The sequence below is a fragment of the Anomalospiza imberbis genome, chromosome 13 (assembly GCF_031753505.1).
Source record: "Anomalospiza imberbis isolate Cuckoo-Finch-1a 21T00152 chromosome 13, ASM3175350v1, whole genome shotgun sequence".
NCBI lineage: Eukaryota > Metazoa > Chordata > Aves > Passeriformes > Viduidae > Anomalospiza > Anomalospiza imberbis.
This window is the reverse complement of record NC_089693.1, coordinates 15,197,658-15,224,988: the sequence shown is the minus strand read 5'-3', so window position 1 is coordinate 15,224,988 and position 27,331 is coordinate 15,197,658. Positions and strand designations below refer to the sequence as shown.

Sequence of the window (27,331 nt, the reverse complement as noted above, 5' to 3'; positions counted from 1 at the left end):
AGTAATTTATAATGCTCACACTATCAAGTCAAAGATCACCTAAAACAACAAAAAATGCTACAAGTGACACTTATTAGTGTTTATGTGGGAGAGGCAAAGGATGTCTTGAGTGTATAGTACAACAAAAACCCTGAATTCTTCTCCCTGCATGAGGCATCTCTGTTCCTTCCTTGGTCAGCTGCAAGGCTGTGCCAGCTGGAGCTGTGTCCAACACAGGAGATGAGTGTTAGCATTAACTGCTATGGTACCACCTGACATTTAGTGGAGCAGTCTGTACCATCCTTTATCCTGCACTTCAGGAAAATAAAATAGATAAATACTCTCTTTTACTCTTCATACACTATGTCTTATTTTGGATTAGCAATTTAGCCCTTCATATTTGCTTGGACTTCAAAGTGTGGTAGTTGTCCGATGCAGAAGAATCTTAGTGCGAAAGAGGGGAATCAGCAGAGTGTTATATTTGTGTCCAAGGAGCACAGCTATCATCCAAGTAGTCTGGAAAGTACAGGGTATCTTTAGCAATACAGTACAGAAAATAGTAAAATGGAGTGGAAAAAATGTAATCGGTATTATATGGTTTGCTGAGGCTGAACAACAAGGAACAAACTCAGCAGAGCACTGGAGTCTTACGAAGGATCTGAATTTTCTGCTGGAATACAGTTTATGTTCCTGTAAAGGGTGGAAGGGATGACCATTTTCACTTGGTTCTTTTGCAAGAAGTCAACTGGATACAGACTTTTTGAAATAAAACCGTGTAGCAATGGTACACGGTAATAAACTGTACTAGCAACCACTAATTTTTTGTAACTGTATAAAATTTATAGGACAAACAAATCAAGATATGTAGATTATGAAGTGCTGCCTAGAGACAGGGGGAATCAAAGGGATTGCCAGCATTCTAGAGAATTTTCTAAATTAAAGAAGGCAGGAGATGCCAGGAAGTAATTTGTTTTTATGGAATCAGAAAGGGAACAGAAATCCTTTGTTATTCTAACCTGGGGGAGAATTCTTCCTTTATCCACACAGGTATAAAACCAAAATTCCCCAATATCCTGTAGAAGCATCAGCTTGACAGAAAATATCAGGAAATATCCTTAAAAATAATTATGATTTGAAATAAATGCAACCTACTTGTCTCTGCAAATGACTAGACATTAGTTCTGCTACAATCTGACATGACACCCTAACATGCTGAAGTTTAGAAGGACTTTCATTCTAGAATTTCATTTTGCAGATTGTATTTTTTTATATTGTGGTCTTTGCGCTGGTTAAGTGTAATTTTTTTATACTTATGTTGAATCCTGAACCATTCAGAAGTTAAAACTTCATGTCCTGTAGCTGTCGACAATGCTCACTATCTAAAAAGAAAGGATAATGCATTCATTTTTCTCTTTCATTTATGCTTATACATGAATATATGTGTAGGGGACTTTGTCTCCGTGGCCATACAGGAAACTATCCAAAAGGGCTCCTATGTATGTGAGGACATCTGACAGTAAAAAGTATGATGGCAAAGGAATCCAATTGTGTCAATTGAAGGCATTTTCTTATAGCACCATTTAAAATACCCTGGTTTCAAAAGAAAAAGTTTCATTTTTTCCTTAGAGTAACTAGGTATTAATTACATGAAATTCTATCCATGTCTTATTTTAAAAAGGGGAAAAGAGATTGGCAGATGAAAAGTTGAATAAGAAATTTAAAAGGTAAATTTTGTGCGTAGACTGAAGTTTTTAAATTGACTGTGTTTGTTCATTTATGTGAGTAATGTGGAAATAGGTCCTTGAGCCATTGATACAAAATTACAAGAATGCTGAGGAAAGGAATTGTATTCACTTTTCTAAAGTATCTTACAGTTTATACACTGGCAGTTAGGAAACTGCATGAGACCTGTAATATAAATGCTCAGAGAAAATACATATTTAAGTATATCCAGTACAACTATGAAGCAAAATCTCTTCTAATATGAGACAATACTTAGAGCATCTTTAATTTCCAGCTTTTAATTTACCTCAGTGATCTGGAGCTCCTTAATACTCTTGGAGTCCCTGTGCAACATCCTTTCTGGTACAGACTCCTTTAATTACAGCAGCCAGCAGAAGTAAAGCACTGCTGGTGTTTTGTGTTAGTAGGTCAGCCTGGCAGGCACCTGATACTAAACTGAGGCTTGCTCACACATAACCTGATCCACGTGGTGTGCTTGTGTCCCTGCTTCAGCTCATAACATGGAAGCTGTGTGATGCAGATTGTTAGAGATAAAAATGTTATTATGAGAAGGAGGCCTTTTGTGCTTTCATTATCTTGGAATAACCACTGAGGGTGGGTTCTTCCTTGGAATGTTTTTATGATGCTTGTCTGAAGTCAATGGTAGTACATTCTGTCGTGCTCCTAAAGACACGGCAGAGGTTTGCAGGCAGCAGGTGATGTGGAGATGCTCTGTTTGCTGTTCCCCGAGTTATTCAGGAGAGCTTGTTACTGACAGCATATCTGCAGGCTTTCAAAGCCTGCATTGCTTGGGTTTGTCTGAGACACAGACAGCATTGATTACTGTAGCATGTTGTCAGCTTTGCTGTGTCAGCAGGAAAAAAATCTTTTGATGTGGAGAAATAGAAATAGAAGGCATTCAGTGTGTGCTTAGCTCCATTTATGTGTGCAACATTAAAGTTATACCATGCCATCCCACAAATGCAGAAAATATTTTTCCCTTTTCTCCTCCAAAGAATATTTCCTCAGTAGGAATATACAACATTTATGGATTACTGCATTAAATGAAATTACAAAACCAACTTCAGGTTTTTTTAATACAAAGATTCTCTTTCAACAAAAGATCAATTGTCAGTATGCGTTTCTAGAGTTCATATTAACCAGCCTCACAAATGCAACTTCATGAGCTAGATGAGAACGAGTCCTTTCTACTACCTCCTACAGTGGGAACATACATCTCCAATTCTTCTTGCATAGGTTCTTTTCAAGAAGCCCTTGCAAATAACTAAAATTTTAAAAATGAAAACACTGCTCCTCTCAGAAATAATTGTGGCTGCTAGCCAACATGTGCAAGACCAAGGGTCATGACTACAGGTGGTTAAGACTGGCCAGGGAGAATGTCAGAATTTTCTATTAGAACACATATGGATTAGTAAAGTGCCTCCTTCCTACTTGTCAGTGTTGTCTCTTGGTTGGCATTGCAGAATTAAGACTCAATTAAGCCACTTACTAACTGCGAGTACTACCAAAGCTTTCAAAGATCTAATGCATGATCTTAAAAAAAATAAAACATCTGTGCTGTGAATATGGATAAATTAGAGGAGATAAAAGATAAATGCAGATTGCCCATTTAAAATTAACATTATTAGCTGCTGCCAGTCCTTTGACTGTCCTGCAGGTCACCCAAGCAAGGAGGGACCAGAGTGGCTTGGCACAGCTGGCACACCCTGTGCCCTGTGCTGCTGCCACCGCACAGCCCTTCTGCCTGAGCTGCTCCTGAAAACTCACCCTGGGTGTCTCCAGCTGCTGTTCATGGAGACCACAGCTGGGAAAATGGGACAAGCAGGATTTGCACCATGCAAATTGAGAAACAACATTAAACTGCAAGTGCGTTTTTCTTTTCACCAGCCCTTTCAGTGATAATTCAAGGAGGGTCACAGTAGTAGTCTGTGCTTATGGATATCTTGTATATCCAAAGACATGGAAATTTGCTTCTGTGGCAAAAATTTTAAAATGGAAATTTGGTTGAATTATAACTAAATATTTCCAATTTTGTATGCATTTCTAATTTCTTTTTAGTCCACTTTTTTAGATGTATATGTGAATTCCATTCAGCAGTACCTGCTCTGACAGTATTTCCATGCATTGTGTTTAGCTAGTGAAATTTTAGTATTTCCTCAGCAGACGTTTAAGGTAGTGTTTGAGAGAGCAGGACTGACATTCTGAACAGGGTTACTACTGAAAGTAGATTTAGAAAATTTTGGATACCTGTTTGAAAAATATTAAAAAAAAAAACAATGAAAGGAAAAAGCTTGATAGATAATTAAAAAAAATTAAAATTACCTGAAAGCTACCAAGTTGATTGTTACTTTCCTCTGCCAAACTCATAGTTTTGAACACGTAGCTGCCTTCCTACCACCTCCATTGATACTTTCCTCTTAGCAGGTCTAGGAAAGGCCAAGCAGGAATTGCATATACTTTGGAAATAATGAAATTTAATAGACCCGAGGCTGCAAAGATAAACCAAACACACTGAAGGAATAATTTTTGTCAATCCTTTTTGGTTGCAATATTCTTACAGGGTGGCACTTGTAATAGCCACAGATTTGGGGGGGTTTTATTTAATTGAAATCCTTCTAACTAACACGATAAAAATAAAGACAGCTCTTTGGTAAAAGGTGAATTGTAATATCTCTTTCAGTCATCCCTATCTCTCAGCAGCAGGCAGCATACCCTGAACACATTACCTGCTTTGCTACTTAATATACATGAATTACTAAACACATTTTTACATGAGTCAGGGAGAAGTTTTATCCATTGGCACAACATTGCCAAATTTATAGATGCATTCTAGATTAATGGTTTTGATCCCTAAGTTAAATATCCAGGCACAAAATTGTCAAGATATGCAATGGCTATGATTTACTTTGAGCCAGAAAATCTTATTATCTTTATGTTTCCAAATGTTAAATCACTGCCTTGAGGCCTGTTTTGAATAGCTTAATCATGTGGAAAGGAAAAATAAAAAAAAAAGATTGTCCTTACTTTGGAGAATTACATTTGGAGACAGAGATATAACTTGAAACAACTGCTGAAATAATAAAAAAACAGAAATAGAGAAAAGGAAAATGTGCTAGAATAAGATGTGAAAGTCTAAAATCTGAAAGTGAAAAACATCTAGTCCATAACTTAGATTATTAGGAGGTACTGTCATGCAAGAAAAGTATGATACAATATTCATAATGCAAACATTCACAATCCAAACATTCAGAGTTCAGTTATTTTGCAGGAAGACCCACTTACATGGCACCATAATGAATTGGACATTGAGAGGAATGGAATGTAGGATGGGAGAAGATTCAAATATGCTAGTAAAAAAAAAAAAAACCAAAAACAAAAACAACAAACCAACACAGATGCAGCACTCATTTTTCATCTTTAAAATATGAAATCAAAATACTCCCTTTTTCAGTCACTAATTCAGAGTATAAATTGCAAATATGAGAAAGGATTTGCACTGAGCTCGTTTAATTAGGGTATCATCTACTGATGGAATGGAATTGCAGAGTTTTTGGAAGGCTCCTGGTGCAGTAGCTGGAGACTGAAATACTCAGACATCCACAACAGATTTAGCACAAGGACTTGAAATAAGCCTTTGTCTTTTAGACAGCTGTCTTCATACACAGAGATAATTGTTTTAAGGTGCAAGACAAGTGTATGGTCATTATGTGGTAATCTAACAGCCTCTAGGTTTTCTTCAGAAACTTTCTCCAAAGGTTTCCTAACCACTCCTACATACCAATGAAATGACTGCAGATATGAAATTAGGTCTCTGTAAGCTGGGAAATGGTACTTCTGAGAAACTCTCGAAAAGTCAGTTTGGTTTCTAAAAAAATTAAATCTGCTTACTTTTCTGCTTATATAGTTAATCACAGTTAGAAAGGAAAGGATGTTTTAGCTGTAACTAGGGTAGTAGATGCAGGTCTTCTCCCTGAGAAGCATTTAATTTGTCTTGGTAAATGTTTATTGGAGAAAAAGCATGTTAATAAAATACCTCTTGTGAAAAAGGACATGAGATCCCAAATCAGTACTAAGATCTCTCCTGTGCTGTGCTTTATGGAGCAATAGCAAAGAGTTGCTGTAGCTGACATGAACTTCTGCAGGGCTGTAATATTTGGGAACCAAAATCCACAGTACTCTGCAATTGGAGTGCAACACTGTATTCAGTGGTTTTCCTGAGGTACTAATGGAGAGAGCACATTAACCTGTTTTAAAAAAATAAATTGCATTTCAGAAAGATTGCTTTCAGCAGCTTGACTCTCTAAACACCTGTTACATATCTCTTTAGAGATATCAGAATTTTGTGGAACACTTCTTTGCCCAGAAGTGCCTCAGGTTAAGAATTTTGTCTTTGATTACTAATTTTCATCCCAATAATTTGACCTCCTAATAAATGAGGTGATTTTGTGCAGTGAGTTTGTCTGGTATGCCCTAATGACAGCAGTGAAAGTTTTTAAATTTGCCTTTTTAAAATTTTAACAAATATTTTGAGTGATAATTAACTATCCTCTGTGGGCAAAATTCTCTTTAGTTTAAATTGCCTGTCCCTGCAGATAAGAGAATAGATTGTCTGTAGTGTTGATAAAAAGGGTGACTTTTGACCTAAATATTTAGAAAACTGGTACACATGAACTTCAATTTTATATCAATTAAAATTCAAATTTATAGTAATTATTAATAAAAAATAGTCCTATTGATAATTCCTGCATTTTTGTGAATAAAAATAGAGTGCTAGAATTAATACCTGCCTCCACATGTATTAACTTACCTGAAAGGGTAGGAACTATCTTAGAGGTATTCACTGGCAGAATTTGAGTTAGATGACATGCTGTGCTGGCTTAGAGGAAAAACAGTCATCAGGCCCAGTATCCCATCTTCCAGCATGGCCAAAAGCTCATGTTTTGGGAAGATAAGAACAGAGTAATAGCTAATGAGACTTCCCCAGAAGTGTCTACCTGTTTCTATGAGGTCAGGAGTCTTTTTGAATGTGTTTTGCCTAGGACTTTTTCTTTTCCCTGAGGAAAGAAGCACTGCTATCAAATTCTTCACTTTTAAAAGACTTTAAGTGAGCCTCAGAAGTAAATGAGGCTTCTTCTTGTACAGAAGAAAGATGCAAGTTTATTCTGTTTTACCCAAGAGACATTTGAAGCCAGGTGCTGCTCACCAAGTACACTCTGCCTCCCTTAGGGTCAAGTCTGGTCTGCATTTGTAGATGTTATTTACTAACCTAAAAGAAAGAAGATGTTTGTTGCTAAAGCGCTGGTTTGGGAACCAGTTAAAAAAGCAGCAGTTCACATAGTTCAGGTACTTTAGTCTGGGTCCTCAGTGGGTGGTAAATAAGCATTTATGAAATCAGACATGTGGCTCCATATTACAGGGATATGGGTTTTATACACTGGTGAGCTGCTCCCATGCTCAAAGCTAAAAGATTCTGCACCTTCTTTGCTGTCCAGCATCTGAAACAGCCTTTCAGGTCAGCTGTGCCCTACAGATACAAGGCTTAGTTCTGCCAGCCCCACCAGTGTGCCTGTGCATGCTGCTTCTTGGGCAGGCTTGAAAGCAATGAGTTTGGGATTTGATTTAATATTGGCCTTATAGGTGGCCCTGCTGGACCTGTAGTGACTTAGTGAAAATCAATTCAAGTACAGATGCCAAAGCATCGTTTGTTTTCCCCTTATGCAGCATGTCCTAGTCCCCATAGCCATGGGGAAGAGCAGACAACAGGAAGGACCATTTGTATGTGTATATAATCCATTTGTCAGTGCCCATTTAAATTGCAGACTTAGTTCAGAGCACATCCTCCACTGCTCACATGGCATCGAGCACAGCGTTCTCCTGTCAGGTCACTGTGTGTCTCTAATACCGAATAAGAGTTTAAGGCATTGTGCTCAGTGCTTTGTTTTCACTGACTATTTACATGCAAACCTGCTAAGCTGTAACTGTGTCATTCAGAGCACAGATAAATAACTTTGCATTCAAAATACTTATTTAAAAGGAAAAGTCTCATTTCCATAAGGTGTATATATACAAATCAAAGCTGGTGGGTGTAAGGTTTCAAGCCATCCTGAGGATCTGCTGCTGTGATTGACAGAGTCTTTATCTTCTACCCAGTTTTTATAAATCAGAGAGGATTTTACTGATGTGCAATTTGTGCCTTAGAAACTGAGAGGAAAAATCTTTCTAATCTTGCTTTTCAAATGAGGTGATCATCTACTAAGGAGCAGTGTGCCTGAAACACAACCAGCTGCAAGCTACAGATATTTTTTCAAAGGTGGAAAATGCAAGATCCTACAATATAATTCACAGTTAAAGTCTCTGATTATCTTAATTATCTACTACTCTTGTTAAATCTTTATTTTGTGAAAGGTCTGGTGAACAAAGGTAGACTGTTTTATCTTGAAAAGAACTAGTACAATAGTCTTTGCCCTTGTTTTATTCTTTCAAAAGATTTTTAACTTATTTACTAAACCTGTCAGCATGCAACTATTTGTACGAGTTTAAAAACCACAATGTTCTATTAAGGAGAAAAATGCAACCTAATCCTCTTATACTAATTAAATAGGAAGAGTGTTAATGAGGAATGTGTCACTTGTCAATGCCTGAAAAATCTAATTTTGGGAGAGATTTGACTCATTAAAATAATGCCGTCAGTCCTTTTCCTGTAACATTTTAAAGAAAAATTATTTTTTTCCCTTTGGTTATGTTAAGTGAGACCATGTAACCATTCACAGGACTTCAAGGTCAATAGTGATAAAGAGGAACCTTTTTGAGGAGTTATTACACACTCAGAATCAAGAAGCTGTAAAAATTGAGTGTAAATGTTTGGGTGTGAACCTCTAACCCAGCACGTAAACCCTGACTTATGGGAAAGTTAAGCATCTCCATTTTCTTCGACAAACGAGGCCTTTCCAGTGATCTCCCTCCACAGCTCTTCTACATTGCCAGTCTCAGTATTCCACCCCCCCTCCTCCAGCCTTCTTACATCCACTGAATGGATGCTCTTGGAGTAGGGTTGAAAATGTTTGCCTTAAATGGTACAGTTTGAAATGTTTTGTTGAATCTCCAGGCTTTATTTAAGGTGATCTATTCTTCATTATTCCCTTCTGCATTACTATTCAAATGGTATGTATGATTTACCTCTACCTAACCTGCAATTAGTATTTATTGAAGGAAAGACATCTTTTTTATTTTTTCCTCACAAGGCTGGAGAAGCACATATATGAAATCATTTCACAATGATTAATTAATTGCCTGTGGTAAGCATTTCCAATTTTGTTGTGTTAAAAATTTGAACAGATGCATAATTAAAATAAATCAAAGGCTCTTTTCTTGGTAAAGGGTAAACTGAAGTATAAAATACTGATAAGTAACTTTTGAAACGTACTTGTACACCATGTATTTTTTAAGTAAGTATCAAGTTTAAGAATTTCTCCTCCTTTTGAATGGAAATATGAAAAAAAAATAAGTAATGGCATTCTAAAATGTCCCTTTTTTTCCAGTTTATGTTTTTTTCCAGCTATTATGTTTTACTTTGCTATAACATCACCTCTTTGCACGAAGGGATACTCTAAAATATGGACTTTGCTGAGGACATTTATTTCAATGAAGAAAGTTGAGTGCAGTAAAAACAAAACAGTTAAAAACGTATTAAAGGCATATTTCTATAGTATTAAAATAATAAAGCAGCCTCTCTGTAAATTAAATTGAGCCAGGATGAGAGTTGGCCGTATTTCTGTGAAACCACAACAAAGAATAAAGGGAGTGGAATACAGCTATATTGGTGAGAGCAATGTTATGTGGAGTTCAGGTGCACCAAGTCTGTGTGGTTTCCTTGTGGTCTGGAAATACATCTGCAACAAGTGACAGATCTTAAAAGCCATGTGCCTGGCTTTTAAAAGATAAAAAGATGATAAAAAGAGTTGACACAAATGCTTTTGGGATATTTGCATCCACCCTGAAGAGCTAATTCTTAAACAGCCATAGCTTTTTGAAAACTGTCAAGAAAAAACTGATTTCAAAGACACAAATAACAGGAATATATGTGGTTGCTGTATTTCAGGTGGAACTGGATGTGACCAAAATGCAGCATTTTCATTATGTCTATTTAATGGTGATGTTAAATGAAATAACTCTGCCTTATAGTAATCTGATATTGTTAATGGATAAATTTATCCTATTAGATAAATCCGCAAACTACTTAAATGATGATGTTTAAATGGCAAGATCACATTTTTTGAAGTACTATCCCAACCCATATGATTGTCTTGGCATTCTTCAAATATTCTTTGATAAGCTAACTCATCTTTCCAAATTATTTTAATCTTAGAATAGCCCCCTAACTTTTCTACAAAGATTCCTAGTTTTTTTTTTCTAGTGGGAGAAGGAACTGAAGCAGATTATGTTATAGATTTACTAATTATATCTATGTAGATATTAATATATCTCTTATGTAAATGTCTATAAAAGATATATACTTGCTTGTGTATTTGTTGTGTAACATGCATGACCTGGTAGAGAAGCCTTACTTCTCTCTGCAGCAAGTAGGAGTGTGTGTGTCTGACACACAGTTCCAAAAATTAAAGGTTTCAAATTCGTGATGAGCTAAAATTATTCTTGCATGTGTGAAAACCTATTTAGCCAACACCCATTGGGTTCTTTTATAGCTGTGTGATAGCGACAGAGTGCAAAGCTTGCTCAAACAGCTTAAATGTAACCAATTTCCTTTCCCTTCTAACTGCATGTCAGGTTCAATAAATACTGCTGTAGCCAGCAGTAATCTCAGGTGCAGCTGAGTGTGTGCAGGAGGCTGGGACTGGGTGCCAGGGCTGTGTCAGATTGCCAGGCTCAGCAGTCAGTGTGGCTGCACCACAGCCACAGGGACTCTTGTGCTAAAGGGAAATGGTCACATTTACGGCTTAGACTTGTATTCTTGTGGAAGAGTATCTCAAGGAACCAAGAGATGTTCTGTTTCTTCTTCCTGTCAGGACCTATTCATTGCAGTTTCACTTTTTCCTCTAATAGCATTGGAATTTGGAATTCACACATCTTGTCAAAAGTACTGATCCCTTACCTTGGAGGAAGTCCCCAAATCCTGCCTCACCTTTCACCTATAACCCCAAGTCACCCATCACTGTATAGATTTGGTGGCTTAAAAGGCTCTTCTGGGAATTTGCCATGGCAGACTAGTATTTTTTTCCATATTCTAGAAAAAGTAGATTTTTTCTGACTCTTATACAACATTTCTGACTACACAATACAGTCATTGTTCAATCCATTTTAAGACACTGAATTATTGTAGAAAAAAAAATAATAATTCCTTATATTGACATTTTAGGTGGAATCAGTTTTATTCCTAAATTAGTATTTAAATTGACATTAGGGGCCAAATGCATAAGCTTTTCTTTAGTGGTTTTCCAGTGAATAATCCTTTCCAAAGTATACCAGTAAATAGAGATAAGAAGGAAATTTATTTCAGTTGGCTGGTTTTTATGAACATTTTGACCAGAAAAATGCTGTGTTAGACTTGGAGAACTCGCAGTAGGTGATGGTTTTGCATGTCAGTTGTGCAAGGCCAGGTTCTGCTAATATGGATATGTACAATTGTCACCTCAGGAGGTTTCACACAGCTGCCCCCAGCTTCAGTGTCTGCTCCACTCTGAATTCCAGCCACATGGCTCCCCATTGTTACAGCACCACTGCCTCATGTTATGCTTAGAGGGATCTGTTATCATCTAGTGCAAGTCAGTATAAAAACCAGCCTTGTTATTGAGATAAAAGTCTTACCCAGGAAATTGCAAGGTGATAAGAAGCATACAAATTAGCAAGAGAGAGAAAGATTACCAGACTTCAGAGTAGCCTCCACAGTCAGCAGAAACTTACTCTGCAAAGATTGGAAAACTTTGTATAATCCATTCTAAGACAGACTGAAAATTCTACCAGAGCTCTGGATGGATTGCAGATTGCCTCAGAGTGGCTGAATGTGATTTAATTGAATGGCATATATTCTTTATGCATGATAATGTTAAAATAGAATATACTTTTTCCTTACTCCTGAATCTCTTTCCCTTGTTCCTATACATCCTATACTTTTCTCTTATTCTCAGTAAATTAGGAGATAAAATAATCATAAGAAGATACTAAAATTTGTATTTATTATGGAATAAAATTCAAAGTTGATGCCTCTGCATAGCTATCACTGAAACTTTGTGTGCTTGAGGGGTACTTTTTCATTATTTGAAACTGATCTCTTGGAGCAGAGCAGTCACAAGAATAAGCCATAAAATTTCATTGCCTTAATTTTGGAGTCTCATCTTATTCTGTTGAATACAAATATTCTGCTTCTGTGCTTCCCTCTGTTTAAAGGGCCTTAAAATAAGTTTCTGGTTTTGGTGGCTTTTTCTCTATAGCAGGCTTAGCACTACAAAACCGATACTTGTCCTAACTCTCACATCTGTATGGATGCAGCACCACAGGTTTAGTATCACTCTTTGAGCTGGGAAATTAAACCCTAAAGGATGATTAAGCCACATCAACAATACATGATAATTAAATATGTGATTACACATTTTTATTTCTGCTGCAGGAAATAGCTAATCTTTTTAACTATAAAAGCTATACTCAGCTGGAATATATGCTCAAGAATACAATCTTTGCAGTGCTCTAGTGCCACTGTCTTTAGCATTTCTTTGTCTGTTCTACTTTTAATTTCTATTGGTGGGTGCCAGTTATAGAGCATTTTTAGAATGGCTTTTACAAAGTAATTATTGAATTTTAAGAGTTTATTAGATTCGACCAAACAGAAAAAAAACCCTATATACCATGAAAAGATATGCAAGAACATAATTCAGAATGTAAAGTCTTTAAAATATAGGGAAAATAGTTAAATCATCTCAAAAAACCCTCGATATCACCTAGTGACTGGCACAAAAAAGATTTTCAAGCCCAAAGAAAAGTAATAGCAAAGATCTCACTCTCAGGTGAGGTAATCAAACAACTCAAATGTACTTGTTCATGTCGATGTGGTTTCACAGATATTCCATTGCACATCATCTCTTGTTTGTTGGTGCTTTCAGGGTGAGGAGAGGTGCATTCGGTATGGCTGCCTAGATGCTGTTCATGTCTTCAGTGCATTCACAGTTCACATCTACGGAGAATGCAGCCTGCACACTGACAACATTTTGTTACAGCTCACTAGTAGCTGAGGACAGGCTGCTCCATTTTGAAAGCATTGCCTGTGGATACAGGGATGTGGATTTGCAGTATCTAATTCACTGCAGCCATTGTAGCTTTAGGCAGAATTTCTGCAAAACTGCAAATGAAGCAATCCTGATATACAGAAATGAGCATTTGTTATTTCACAATTTTTATTTCTCAGTCTGCTGTCAGTTGTTAAACTAATAACATCAGCATAATGATGATGAATAATGGACATAAAATATTCTTTGTTTGCCTATTCAGTGATTTTTTTTTTTTTGTGACTACCTCAGATTCACAGTAGACACATTAGAGGAAAAAGAGAATGATATAAGAATTTTTTTTGGTCTTAGCTACACAGGAAGATCCTCGTGGCTACTCTTGAGATAACTGCAAAGGCATGTATTTTAATGCCATGTATTTTAATGCCATCTATTTTTAGATGCCACTCATTTTCACTTCCCCCACATGTTTCCCTCACTTCTTTAAGAATCATTCTTGCTCTGCTTCCCATGCAAATCTCTTGCTGTTTTCTAAGTCTCTATTTCAATTATGTTAAGCATATTAAAATAATATTTAGATGATTAATTGAAGCTCTGAAACACTGAGTAGCACCAAATCTAGAGTTGTCTTCAGCTGTTTTTCCTCCTGGCTTACACCAACCGTGCCTTTAAAAAAATCAGAGGCAGATGGCATTGATGCCTAAAGAGGCTACCTGAACAGGGGCTAGACAGTGTTAGAGGAATAAAGTAGGTATGTGTTATAAGGTCTTTAAAGGATGCACCTTGGGCTGTACAAGAGCCCGGCTGTGGCTCTACCCAAGATGGACTCTGAGTCACGAGTTTGCACACTTTTATGGGTTTTGGTCCATTTCCATATTGGGGTTGATTGTCCAATTACAGCTTCAGGTTATGAAGTCCCATCCTCTCAGTTTGCCCTCCTCAATTCCTTGTTGTTTACAGTTCTTGGGCCTGAAGCTGCAACGCTGTCCCTGGTTCTCAGGCTGGAAAAGGATTGTTTTGTCTGACTAAACTGTGAAGAGAACTTGCTAACACTTTATATGAAGTTCAGAGTTACATACTAATGCAGTACGGAACCTGGAAAATGTGAAAGCTAAAACTTAAGGCATCAGTATAAAATAATGTATAATCATAAAATTATAACACAGATGTACACTGTGTGAGCATGGGGAAGTTAGGTTAAAAGGAAGATCTTGAATCTGGACTTAACTGTGTTGTTGCTATAATTAACAAATCTAAGTAACTTTTGTTGATATTTTAAATTTGTAAATTCCGGCTTTATTTTTGCCCTTACTGAAAGCAAGGGGCTGTGTACAGCCAGACACAGGGCCAGCATTAGATGAACCCCAGCTGCTCTCAGGCTCTGCAGGTGAGCTACAAAACTCACAGCACCTACCGTGTGAGCCAGAGGCACTGGGGAAACACTGACCATCCCTTCCTTCCCCAGATCACAGAAGGCATGTTTGGTGGTTTTCTGGTTAGTCTGTTTAGAGTGTTAAAGTGCTTCGTTTTCTTTTGACCTGAGGCAGCCCCAGCCTGACATCAGCCCAGCAGGGAGATGGAAAACTGGGTCTTGATAGAAGAGACTAAGAAAATAAAGAAATATTGAAAGACATCTAACTACAGTGTCGATTTTAAAAAGTTTTTTTTTTAACTAATTATCATCATTTTCTCTTTTCCATCTCATGGAAAAGAGAAAGTCAGATTAAAACAGGCTAATTTTAAATGGAATTTCACAGGACAAAAAAAAGCCACATTTCTGAATTCCAAGAGGTTTCTGTCTGGTGCAGACAACAGTGTTTTAAAATGTGTTTCCTTACTTGTATTTGGTTGAATTTGAATGAAGGAAATGTGAAGGAAAAATGAAGGATGAATATGAAAGTTCTAGATAGCAAGTTGCTGTTAATTCTATCCATATTTTATGTTTGCTACTCTTATTTTTATAACACTATCTAGAAGAGGTCAAGCATGTGAGAGTAGAAAGACCTTAAAATAAATAGCAAAAAAATCTCATTTAAGACTTGTCTTCTCTCAATCCTCAAATTGTTGTTGTAGGTTGAGAAGAAAATTCTCTTGGATGAAAGAAGAAATGAAAGGACTATTTAGGTCATTTTGCAAGAACCAAGAGTAACTGGAAGTTAAGTTTTAAACTCACTGGATATGTCCTGAGTTGTCAACAACATGGACAAAACACTTCAAGTTTATTTTATACATAATATCTATTTGTCAATTTGTAAATTTGTCAATTTGTCTATTGGTCAAAGCTAATTTTCTAAATGGCTTCTGACTATTTTCAGTCACTTCCTGCAAAAATTAAATGTAGCGATTTAAAAATTCTTCATCAAATGTATTGCTGATGCACAAAAACCCATAGAAAGGAACATACTCCCCATAAATTTAGTGTCCTCTCTAATTCTCTTTGAGTTTGCCTGTTTGGTTTTTTTCGAGTGTCAGTAGCACCATTGAAGTGTCATATATGTGCGAAGATGCTTTAGTGTGGCTCACCTAAATACTTGTTGTATTCATGAAGGTTTTAGTAAAGCATGCAGAAGCTTTCTGAGCAAAGATAACATACACTGTAAAAGGCAGAAGTGGCATTCCCAAGACCAACTCCACTGCTGTCTGTACTCATACTGGAGTTCTATATACAAGGAAAATCTAGAGCTCAGCCCAGTTTTCAGTCTCAAGTTTCACAGTAAAAAAAATCAGATGTCAGCTGCTAAAAAATAATAGTTTTTCTATGCAGACACTTACTTCAAAGTATTTTTATGGTATATTTTCATAAATAGGTGAAAAAAGACATTTTACCATTTTATAAATATCAAACCATCTCCAAGTGAGGCATCAAATCACAAAGACTGGAGTTTAGCACTGCCATCATCTAGATTTCTCAGGTGTCTTTGCCAATTTTTTGTCCTTGCTCCCTAAAGGTTTTTTGGAGGGAACTGAGGAAATTGGCCATCCCTGAGACATGCAGGTCCAAGCAGCACCCCTGAATTGTAGATGGCCATGAAAATCCTAAAGAAACAGGTGTTTTGAGCTGTGCTGGACCTGCTGAGCTTGCATTGAGGAAGAGGTATGCGTGCATATGACTGTGTTTGTGGGTATTTACTGCCATGCAGATCTAACATCCTAGACATAAAAAGACCTGGTTTGATTATGTCCTAATAATGTAAGTTTCTGTCCTAGGCCTTTCCCCTCCCTGAAACAATGTGTTGGTGTTTTATAGAGTGTTTTTGTTTTAAATGCAAAAGCCTCAGAGAGAAGGATTAGACATTATTAACAAGCCTGGCTAGTAAGTCCTATGGCAGGCTGTGCCAGCCTGAGTGAGACACCTTCAGTAACACTGAGATGGCACTGAGAGTGTCATGACATGACCCTAATTTAATCATGTTGTGGTAGTCCTCATTGCTGGAGACCCTTTCCATCCCTAGCACTAGAAGGTCAGTGTTACCCAGGCTCACTCTGTGCAAGGGGGACCAGCACACCCCTCCTCCTGTGCTGTGTCCCCTCCTCCCTTCCCTTTGTTAGAGACTGTGCTCCTTCCAAAATCCCATGTCATGTGCTCAGTCTGCTGTCACTGACACTGCCGGATTAGGGCTCCTGTGAGAGTTGGGATCCCAGTTCCACCTGCTTTTAGAGGAGCTGGCAGTCACCCTGCACTCTGCTTCTGGAGCTCTGCATAGTCAATTCTCATGGTCTGGAGAGTCAGCACCACTGAAAAATGAAGTTAATGCAGTTTGGCCTTGGGGGAATCAAACAACTACAGAATATGACACAGTCACACCAGGCTCATATTCTGTTATCAGCTTATTAAAAATTCCAGTTCCCAGTCTAGGATCAGTCATAATTCCTCTGGACCAATTTAGCAGATGGGAGCCTATTAAGTCTTCTGTAATGAAAGCCTACTGAGAAATACTATTAGTTTAATATTAAAAATTGTTTTGAATGAATTGAAGTTAGATTCTTTTCCACTTTAACTTGTCTCTTTATTGGAGAAGAGACTGGTATAATTAGCATAAAGCTCTGCAATCATGAATTTTTTGATGCAGTTCTGTTGAAAAATACTGTTGTCTCAGTTACAGATGTAGTGAGTAAGTAGATGAATGTAGCAGATCTAAACATATGTCCGTGTTAAGAGGGTTGGGTGTTGTTTTTTCTTTTTTGCAGCATTTCTGGATTATGAATGTATAGGGCTAACATATGGAATAACTCCAGTCAGCAGTGCATCCATGGCACAGCTCAGCAGAGAGAAGCAGGGCTGTGGGCTGTATGTGCTGTGATCTCTCCTGGCAGTAAATTGTGTGGCAATGCTTATAACTTGCATCTAAAGATGACTTACAAAGAGTAGAACCAGTTTAATAGCAGTGAGATTGCAGAGGATATCTGCAGAAAATAGGAGGTATTGAACAATTCCAGGGAAGCAAAATTAGAGTGTCAATTTTGTCAAAACTGACAAAGGTTGCAGATATCTGAAATGTGGGAGAAAGACTGAGGAGTGGATGGAAAAACAAACCTGAGGAGGAGAAGGCACACAAAAGAGGCCTTGCAAAATAAAGTGAATATATCAAATTCAGGCCAGTAAAATTCTTAGGTTCACCCGTAAGTTGGAACAGCACAGCTCAAAAATCATTTGGCTGTAGGTAAGCATGCAAAAGTATAATTGTTGCCAAAAGAACCTCAGATCACTGTGCATGTTAAATGCAAATAACTTGTTTGGTTCCCACTAAAATGCTATTCAGTTTGTGAATCAAGTATAGATGCAATGCAGTTCCTTAACCACCACCAGCAGTATGATACTAGGTATTTCACCATGTGTATAATTGTGTACCACTTCCCATTTTTAATGCTAATTTAATTGGTCTTTTTTTACTAGGAAGACAGTAAAGAGATCTTTCTACACAGGTGAAAAGATGTAGAAGTGTTAAGGTTGATAAACCCCTCACTACAGCTGTCTGGGATTAGGTGCAGCAAACTCAGGAGAAAGCTAATGAGTATAATGAGCACTGATTAGAATAAATTCCAGCTGTAAGCCAGTAGTCTTGTTTCTGGGAGCAGAAGAAATTGGTTCCCCTATGCATACTCCTTTTTACTCTCACATGGAAATGCAGCATGTGTTTCCTGGTGATTGATTTTCCTTTCAACATTGAGCTGAGCCAGGAAAAATTAAGAAAAATAAAGTAAAACTATTATTGAAAGAAAAGCATTTTTACTGAGAACCCTGTGTAACTGGTCCCTTATTCACTGATCCTGAAAACACTGATGGAAATTTAGTGATGCAATGTACAATTGAAGTCAGGGTTTGATTGTCTCAGCAAGATAAAATTACTGAATCTCAAGGAAAGTAAACAGGAATCCAGCACTGATCCATGTTCCCAGGAAAATTTCATCCCAACTGCAGCCAGAAATGGAGAAATGTGCTTGGAGTGATGCAGAAATTTGACCTAACTCCCTGCTATCAAGGAGAGAGCTGAGATACAAGAAGTAGGAGGGAGTCTTACACCAAGCAGAGGAAATAATCTATAGGCTCAATTGGAGCCTTTATTGATAAAGTGCCTCTGGATCCAGCAAATCGTTACTCCTCTCCAGAACACTGAGTAATATAAGGTAGAAATCCAGTATTTTCTCCAATTTCTAATTTTTTCAAGATACCTATGATGTTAGAAGGTTACATTAACTGATGTGAATATTAGCTAAAATACTAATCCATGCAGTCACAGACTCAGAAGACTTTGTGCAGTAGTCTGAGTAGCAGAACACATGGTAAAAATTTGGTACCTGTTGCATTTCTAAAAAAAAAATCAAAATTCTGGTTTTGTACTTTTTAAACCTGGAATATTAATGTCTATGTAGGTGAGAAGACAGAAGAGTTCAGAGCTGTGGTCCTCAGGAACATTGCTGTTTGACATGAAACAGCTTAAAATATTCAGGTTATGCTAGACCTAATCTGTGACTAAAGCATTTTGCTAGGAAGCTTGAGAGATATTTTGATACGAGGGAAGAAAACTAGGCTGCCCTGGCTGTTCTAATATTTGAGTTAAAATACAGCTGTGTGTTTCCTTGACAGCAATGTATGTGCAGCTCCATAAAGAGCAGTTCTCAGACTGGTGTTTGAAAACTCAGCTCAGTAATTCTGATGTGTTGGTACAATTGGAGAAGTTACATTTTGTACTTGAAGATGCTGTAATCAGTGCACATTCAGTCTGCAAATCATGGGCTGAAAATAATAAATTCTGCCTTTTTATTTCAGTACTTAGTTACCTTAAGAGTAGTGCCTGAGAAGATTGCAAAGGAGGGCAACTAGAATTGTAATTGTTGTGCAGAGATTGCTTTGTAACTTCAGTTTCCATAGCATTAAGATCAGCCTTGCCTCTCACCAAAAATCCAGCTTATTTTGCCTCAGTTCCAGCATACAGGGGTAAAGCACTGTCCTCAATCATCGCTCAGGCTGAATTAACTGAAAACCCATTTCCCATGTCCCAGTATATCAGTGCTAGACATGCTTGAGAGGAATTATTTTCTCTATTTCTTACCAGTGCTAGACATGCTTGAGAGGAATTATTTTCTCTATTTCTTACCACCTATAGTCTAAAAAATTTCCAGTCTGCCACAATTTTATAAAGTTCTTCCCACCACAGTGCAGATGCTGCACATTACCAGGCCCCTGGTGGAGCAGGACTGCAGGGCCCAGCTGAAAACCCTCATGCTGGTGGTTCCCCGTAGCTGATGGACTCCACTCATCAGCCACCTCTCCTTCCCCAGGCTCCTGCCCTGCCTCTTGGCTCTCAGATCACATTCAGGTGGCTTCCTGCAATGTGTTCTAGAATATCTACAATGCACTGGATTTTCCTGCAGCTAAGTAACATCTTTGAGCATTTACCACTGGAATTTATTAAAGGGCTATCACTGCAGAGATACCTCTTATGGCAGTTTTAGGGCCTGGATACCAAATGAAGAGCCTTAGATGTGGGTGGAAAAACTCCATTATACTGGCTAAAAAAAGGGTTCTCATCTCCATATGCTTTAGCAAAATCTGAGTCATGGATTTCAAACTGTGGTTGTTACAGGCTCTGTGTTTCTGCATCTTCAGCTACACTGTTGTGACTTATGTGCAGGGTCAACTGCACTGTAAATATTTAAGTATTATTTAATATGGATAATATTTCCACTAGAAGATTGAGGCCACTGCAGGTGAGAACTTTTCTTTCAAGAAGAGGCACTGAATTTGTTCTGTTCTTGACAAAAAAAAAAAAAAATTGGTTAAACCAGATGAGGTCCCTGTAGTTTTCTTGCAGTGCCATTCAAAATTCTTATAGCACTCCAGCCTGACTCATTTTAGACATGCTTGTGTAGTGTACTCATGCCTGAAATGGTCATACAAGCAATTTGTCTTGCTTGTGGGCAGTTTTTTGCAGCCTGTGCAGAGCATTGCAGTGTTGTGACTTAGATTACTATTTTAGTCCAATGTAAAATAAATTTTGTTTATACTGCAGTCACAGTATAGAAACATCCTTAGTTTGCTGTAAGAGCTAACTAAATCAGACTCTGACTAACCCTAGTGGATGGATGGCTTGATATTCTGAATTTCTTATAACTGACTCCAAAGTAAAAAAGCATTGTTATTATTAAAGGGATAGAGGGCATACAGATTGCATTGACGAAATCTTGCAAGTCTGCTAGTCCTTCCAATAGTGAGGAGGGGCAAGTAATCACTGAGAGTTTTGCCTTCACTGATCTTCTCCTTTAAAACTCTTCAGATACACTATTTACTTTAAAGCTTTATTCTGTCAGGACTAATTCTGCAAGGTAACAATAGCTAAAAAGGGCTCCATATGCTGGGTTCCTTTATACCTCCTCCTGTGATTAACATCATCTGTACTTTGTATTTCAGAATCTAAAACCCATGTTTCAGCGATAGATTTGCCATGTGACATCTTTGCAATAATCCATAGATACATCAGATCCCTGGATTTGTCACAAACTAAGGATTGGGATTTTTCTTGTGGTATCAGAAGTTCTACAGGGATATCTATAAGGTTCTAGGTTACAGTGACAGGATTTATTTTCTAAATTCATAACGCCTAAGAAATTACTCCCTATATAGTTCCTCTAATCCTCTAGCTCCATGTTAGTTTTATTGCTCAAGCCTTGGAAAACTGGTTAAATCAAAATGTTCTTGCAGTTGTGTGGTGCAGGTGAGGAGCCTGACCTCATTTCATGCCAGTGAAGTAACTGCACAGGTCAAGTTTATCATAAGGATGCAACAGTGAAATACAGAGAAACACAAATACTAAAAGTAGATTATTTCCCCCTTCCAAATCATACAGCAGACCACACTTGTCAAGCCTGTCTAGAATTAGCTATTTTCTTTAAGTATTTTTTATATAGGTCATATAACCCCTGCTTATTTCAAATTCAGTATTTAGACAAAAAATGTAATTTAAAGTAGCACAAGTGTTTACCAAGAAGAATTAGTGAGCATTTACTGTAAACGTGTATTTTACCTGGAATATAGATTAGACACTGAAAAAACAGAGGGATCTGGATAGATTGGAGCATGGGGCCATGATTAATTTAACAAGTCTAAATGCCAGGTTCTGCTCTGGCGTGCTGGTTGACAGCAGTTCAGGACTCAGCAACGTGCTCTGGCAGCCCAGAGAGCAAAGCACGTCCTGGGCTCTGTCAAACATTGTGACCAGCTGGTCAGAAAAGAGGATTGTCCTGCTGCACAGGACTGTCCTGAGCACTGATGTAGCCTCACCTGGGTGCTGTGTGCACTTCTGGACCCCATCATTTAAGAAAGATGTGAAGGTCCTTGTATGTGTGCACAGAAAGGCAGCAGAGCTGGTGAAAGGGCTGGAAGGAGGTGTCCTTTGAGGCATGGCAAAAGGACTTTGGGCTTGTCTGGTTTGTGGAAAGGAGGCTGAAGTGACCTCATTGCCCTCTACAGCTTCCTCCAGAGGGGAAGTGGGCGGGGAGGTGCTGAACTTCTCTCCAGAGAAGGTATCCAGTGATAAGATGCTTGGGAATGGTTCAAAGCTGTATCACAACAGGTTCAGACTGGACATTAGGAAGCATTTCTTTACCAAGAGCATGGTCAGATGCTGGAACAGGCTTCCAGTGGCACTCAATGCCCAAGCCTGTCAGTGTTTTAAGAGGCATTTGGACGAGGGCCTTAAAGCATGCATTAACTTGGTCAGCACTGGGTGATTGTGGTAGGTCCCTTCCAACTGAAATAATCTATTCTAAAAGCAATATCTGATTTACAACTGGAGATACTTCATGGCATCCAGCTAGAAAGGGCTAATAAACCAGCAAGTGCTTTTTTAAAAATAACTTTTAATACCAATACATTATCTTTTAGTGCACTATGTGACTGCCAAGTTAGTAGAATTTTCCTTTCGTTTTGGTAAGAGCAGGTCAGATTCTAAATGTTTGCTTTCAGTACACATTAAAGAAATGCCTAAGCTGAACATTGAAAAGAGGTCCCGTTTACTGCGTAGAGATCAAAGCATGACCCCTTACTGGCAAGAAAGAGAAATTGAAAACTAATTTCAAGGTTCAGGATTAATTCTCTGTCAAAGTGAAAGAAGAGAGCCTACACTAGAATACATTTAGCACAAATGTAGAACCTTCTCTTTATCTGTTCCTTTCAGAGTACAACTTATTACTTTGATTTCATGGTTCCATAGCATAAGCATTTTAAAAGTTAGCTGTCTGAATTTGGTCAAATATCTACAAACACAGGCATTTTACCAAATGAATCTATCAATTTACTTCCTATTAACATCACTGTTCTCTGCTGATGACCTTTTCCTGAATGTGTGTTTTTCCATCTTCCCTGCAGTAATTGCTGGAAATGATTGTCATGTAAGGAGCTGGCTATGGCAAACAGGAAACATCAAAGCACTACAGCCAGCATGCTGGATCACAGAGCCAGAGCTTGCCCGACTTCATCTCACAACAGGGAGCCTGAAAATGAAGAAAGTGACCTTCCCATTGAAGATTATGCAGCAAAGGAGGCAGAACTAGCCACTGTCAGAGCAGGTAGTCCTACCCCTGTGGAACATGAGTGCAATGACCATAGTGGAGATGGCGACTCCAGCTCTGACTATGTAAACAACACTTCAGAGGAGGAGGACTATGATGAAGGCTTGCCAGAAGAAGAGGAGGGGATCACATACTACATCAGATACTGTCCAGAGGATGACAGTTACCTGGAAGGAATGGACTGCAATGGGGAGGAGTATGCTCCCCATGAGGAACACCATGTTGAAACAGATGAATGTCAGGAAGCTGTAGAAGAATGGGCTGAAGGCAAAATTCAGCACCAAGATGAAAACGAGGTGATGGACAGGCAAGAGTGGCAGGAAGGTCAAGATAATGGCATTCAGATTTTGGAGGATGAAGCATCATCTTTGGAGATCCAGGACCAAGAAGAAAACATCCAGTACTGTCAAAGTGAAGGTGACTATCCGGACTATTACCCAGCAGAGGCTAATGGAAATTCACAGGGAATATCACCATACCATTCTAGAAAAGAGGATGCAGAGCTGGAAGAGCAGGAAGAGGACATTGACCAGATTGTAGCAGAAATCAAAATGAGTATGAGCATGAGCAGTATTAACAGTACAACAGAAATGAGTCCAGAGCACACTGGGACTGAAAACATGGCACATGACTACAAAGAGACTTGTTCAAAGGGAGAAGCTGTTCACAGTGCTAACAGGCACGAGGGGAGGCCAAAATCACTGAATATCCCATCTGCCTCTAAGCACAGTGGAGATGTGCATCGAGGTTTTAAAGCAAAGTCAAGATCCCCCGAGGACAGACAGAAGTGGCCACAGGAGCAGGTATGAGGTGCTTTTTATAACCAGACTGTCAGAGGCATTATGCAAGAGTTACATTAGTTATTCCAAACAAAAATAGCAATATTTTTATATCTATTAATATGTAAATGTATTAGCAGTATTTTAAATTTTACTGTAACTGCATTCACATAATCAGATTGTGTATTTAGAAAGAGGTGCTAAATATAATCAGCACACATAGAGATCTAGCAAAGAGATTTTGCACAGAGAAGAGACAATTCAAACAAAGGTATTCCAGATGCATGGGGCAAAACCAGTTTCTTTACATTATTTTCATTCTGCAATGACAGTCTGGAGAAACTTCAAACTGGGGTCAGCATTGAAATAGTTGAATTTTTTTTCCATGAATGGCTCCTGTACCATTGCCTTCCTGGTTGATAATTTTCTGTTTTTGATAGAATGTATGTCAAATCTAGATACTATATATGTTTAAAAAACCTTCAAGAAATGTCTGCATATTGCTGTGGGTTTTTTTACTAGCTGGACATATCTTGACCTTGACAAAGAGGCAGAAATAAGAGCTTTACTCTTAGCAAAAATGCTGTTAAGCAGTTTTATCACAAGAATGATGTAGAAGTTAATTTAAACTGTGCATGATCTTTTCTTGTTCTAATGTTGAGTGCCAGAAAAAGAGTCTAAGAATGAAGCTCAAGCTTTTCTAAAGGAAAGGAGGTATGACTTTTCCCCTGAAGTTTCAAACAGAATGTGGTTACTTAGAGAGAAAAACCTCATTCTCTAATGTCATTTTAAAGCCTTGATTTTGCATCTCTAAAATTATATGCAGTTGAATATTACTTATCTTCTGCAATGAACAGATCTACCTAAAAGAGGTAAAACATAACATATGCTTGATAAATGAACTAGTAAGGATAAATGAATTATTTTGCCCTATCTTTAATTAAAATGCTTTATTAAACTTCACATGCATAAATTTCCTGTTTCAACTTTATCAACTCTGTAAATAGGATTTTCTATCATTAAGTGCCCCACAGTTAAACAATTTAGTCTAGGTGATTCCATTAAAATACATTAATTCCTCCGAAAAACAGTAAAAGGAAATCAAATGCTTAAGTATATGCTGATGAAACAGGTCGACCTTCATTCTAGTCGTGAACAAAAAAAGTCTTAGGGGGATATTTTCAGATTTCCCATATCTGCAGCAAGTTTTTAATATTCATTACTACATTCTATTTCCAGAAGTATAATTATAACCAAATTGTGCAACTTACTATATTCAGTGCCCTACTGCCAGCATAAAAATTTCTTAGTGAATAAGCTTGCTGATGTTGAATGGTTTGAACAACTACTAGGTGTTGGCTGGGAGCACAGAGGTTGAGGTAGCATGTTTTATACTTAGTGATGGCCTTTCTCCCAGCAGCTACTACTTGGGAGTGTTGTTCCTTGCAAGTTCTCAAAATATTTGCAGAACAAAAGACCAGTTCCTGAATAAGAAAGAATTCCTCAGTGCTTGACTAAGTAATTGTTGGGGTTTTCCCCCCATATTTTGAATATTCAAGACAATATTCAAAACAGATTTTCATTTTGACAACTTTTTATTGTTTTGAAGTTTACTTATCAGAAGCTGAGCTGAACTGCATTGTACCTTTATCATTCTCAATAGACTCCTAACAGCTGAGGGTTGTGTAACACCTGGGGTACTGATAGAACTGCCCCAGTGTGAAAAAACTCAAAAGTACCTAAATATTTGCCTGTCTGAGCTTTGATTGTTATTTCCTGTCAGTGTTGGACCAACACCTTCATCTTATTTAATATCGAGGGAAGCATTGCTGTGATAGGTAACCCCAGGCTGGACGAAGCTTATAGCATCACTTTTCATAGCAACCACAAACTCCTGTCTGAATGGATAGAGAGCACTGGACAGTACACCGTGTTTCATTCCTTCAAACATGGAGACAGGAAACTAGAGATACGGCAGTACAGGTATCTACTCCAGATCGGGCTAAACAAACTGGTTGACGAGGCATGAATTTCATGTATAAGAAAGGCAACAAGGCACAGCTGCTCTGGGCCCTTCACTGCAGACAGGAGCACAAGCCTCCAAGGCAAAAAGTTGTGAAGTGGTATTTCTTACAGAGATACGGAGGCTCACAATTGGAGACCTGTGGTAATTGTCCCTCTACCCACCCCAAGCCTTCAGGGAGGTAAAAGAAAGAATAAAAACCAAGTTCAATAACCTTTGGCAAGCACTACTTGAATGTGTGTGTCATGACAAGACTGGTCTTATCTTGCTGTGTTCTCACCTACTGCAGTAATCATTCTCAGCTTTACCCACAAATCAGGCTCATGGTGAGGCCATTAGAGTAAGAGTTGAGTACCCATTTCTGCCCAAATTAGTTTTTTTTCTTAATAGCTCTGTGGTATGATCCTTGGAGATAGATCCACACACGGGGACGCTAATTGGGGACGCCAATTGCTGCCGCAGGTCCTCAGCTGGGTAATAATTAGCATTGACTCCATGGTTCAGAAGGCTAGATCAACTGCTTTATTGTATCATCTTATAGTATATTATATTATATTTCTATATTACAGTAGCAAGAGTTCTTACTAACAACTACTACCTAACTAACAAACAAGAAAAAGTTGTGACTGTCTCCTGAGAGACCTGACACAGTTGTGCCTCTGATTGGCCATTGAATCTGAACACCATCACCAGAATCCAACCAAGCAATCACTTTGGGTAAACAATCTCCAAAATACATTCCACATGAGAACAACAAGGAGCAGAGATAATAAGTGTTTTCATTCTCTTCTCTGCTTTTCTCAGGAAAGAAAATCCTGAGAAAGGCTGTGCCTGCTCTCTATGGCCAGAGAGCTGCTGCCACATAGCTCCTTAAAAGTCCTTAGCACAAGGTGTGGTTGGATGTTTACATTAATACTGGACCTCAAATAATTTAGATAAAGTGCAGAGAATTTTGTTTTCCTTCTGGGGAATTAAATTCATTTAGTATTTACTATGAAATGTCAAAGGGATGGATGGAATTGCAGTACTGCCTAAATGTGTCTCATTTGTGAAACCAAGATAGCCATAATTTTAACTACAATATTTAAACCCACTACAATAATTCAATTTCTTCCATAGTGAAAGGAAAAAAAAACCAAGGCTATGGTCAGTACATTTGCATGCTTAACTTACTGTTTGCAGAGAAGCTGCTTAGAAGAGCCTTGGTTTTGTCACCTTGCTAAAACATCTATTATTATAAGCATGCATCTCACAATATAAAGTATCATGCTGAAAGGGATGATACAGGCACACATATTGCATATAAAGCACCTTTTTTGCCTCAGTTATCTTTAAAAAAATGTAGATTTGAATGCTTCTAGGTTAAATCAAGATACACTACCTGTATGTCCATTTTTGTAAACAATGAGCAAGCAGGAAGGTGCATTTGTTGTTTTATGCACACAGTATGCCATCCTTAGCCTTTTCATGTTTCTGCTCCTCTTCTTTCCTGCCTCACATCGGTA

The 27,331-nt window shown here is 38.0% G+C and overlaps 1 protein-coding gene across 3 annotated transcripts in view; it reads left to right on the top strand.

The window, feature by feature from the left end:
- Positions 1-27,331, top strand: part of APBA2 (amyloid beta precursor protein binding family A member 2) — an 87,854-nt gene that overhangs the window by 28,968 nt on the left and 31,555 nt on the right. For all 3 annotated transcript variants that reach the window (XR_011003838.1, XM_068204146.1, XM_068204145.1), the window contains exon 2: positions 22,822-23,827. Coding sequence is in view for 2 of the 3 variants with exons in the window: in XM_068204146.1 (XP_068060247.1) it covers positions 22,859-23,827 (969 nt within the window). In the remaining variant the exon portion in view is untranslated. The remainder of the gene's footprint in view (positions 1-22,821; positions 23,828-27,331) is intronic.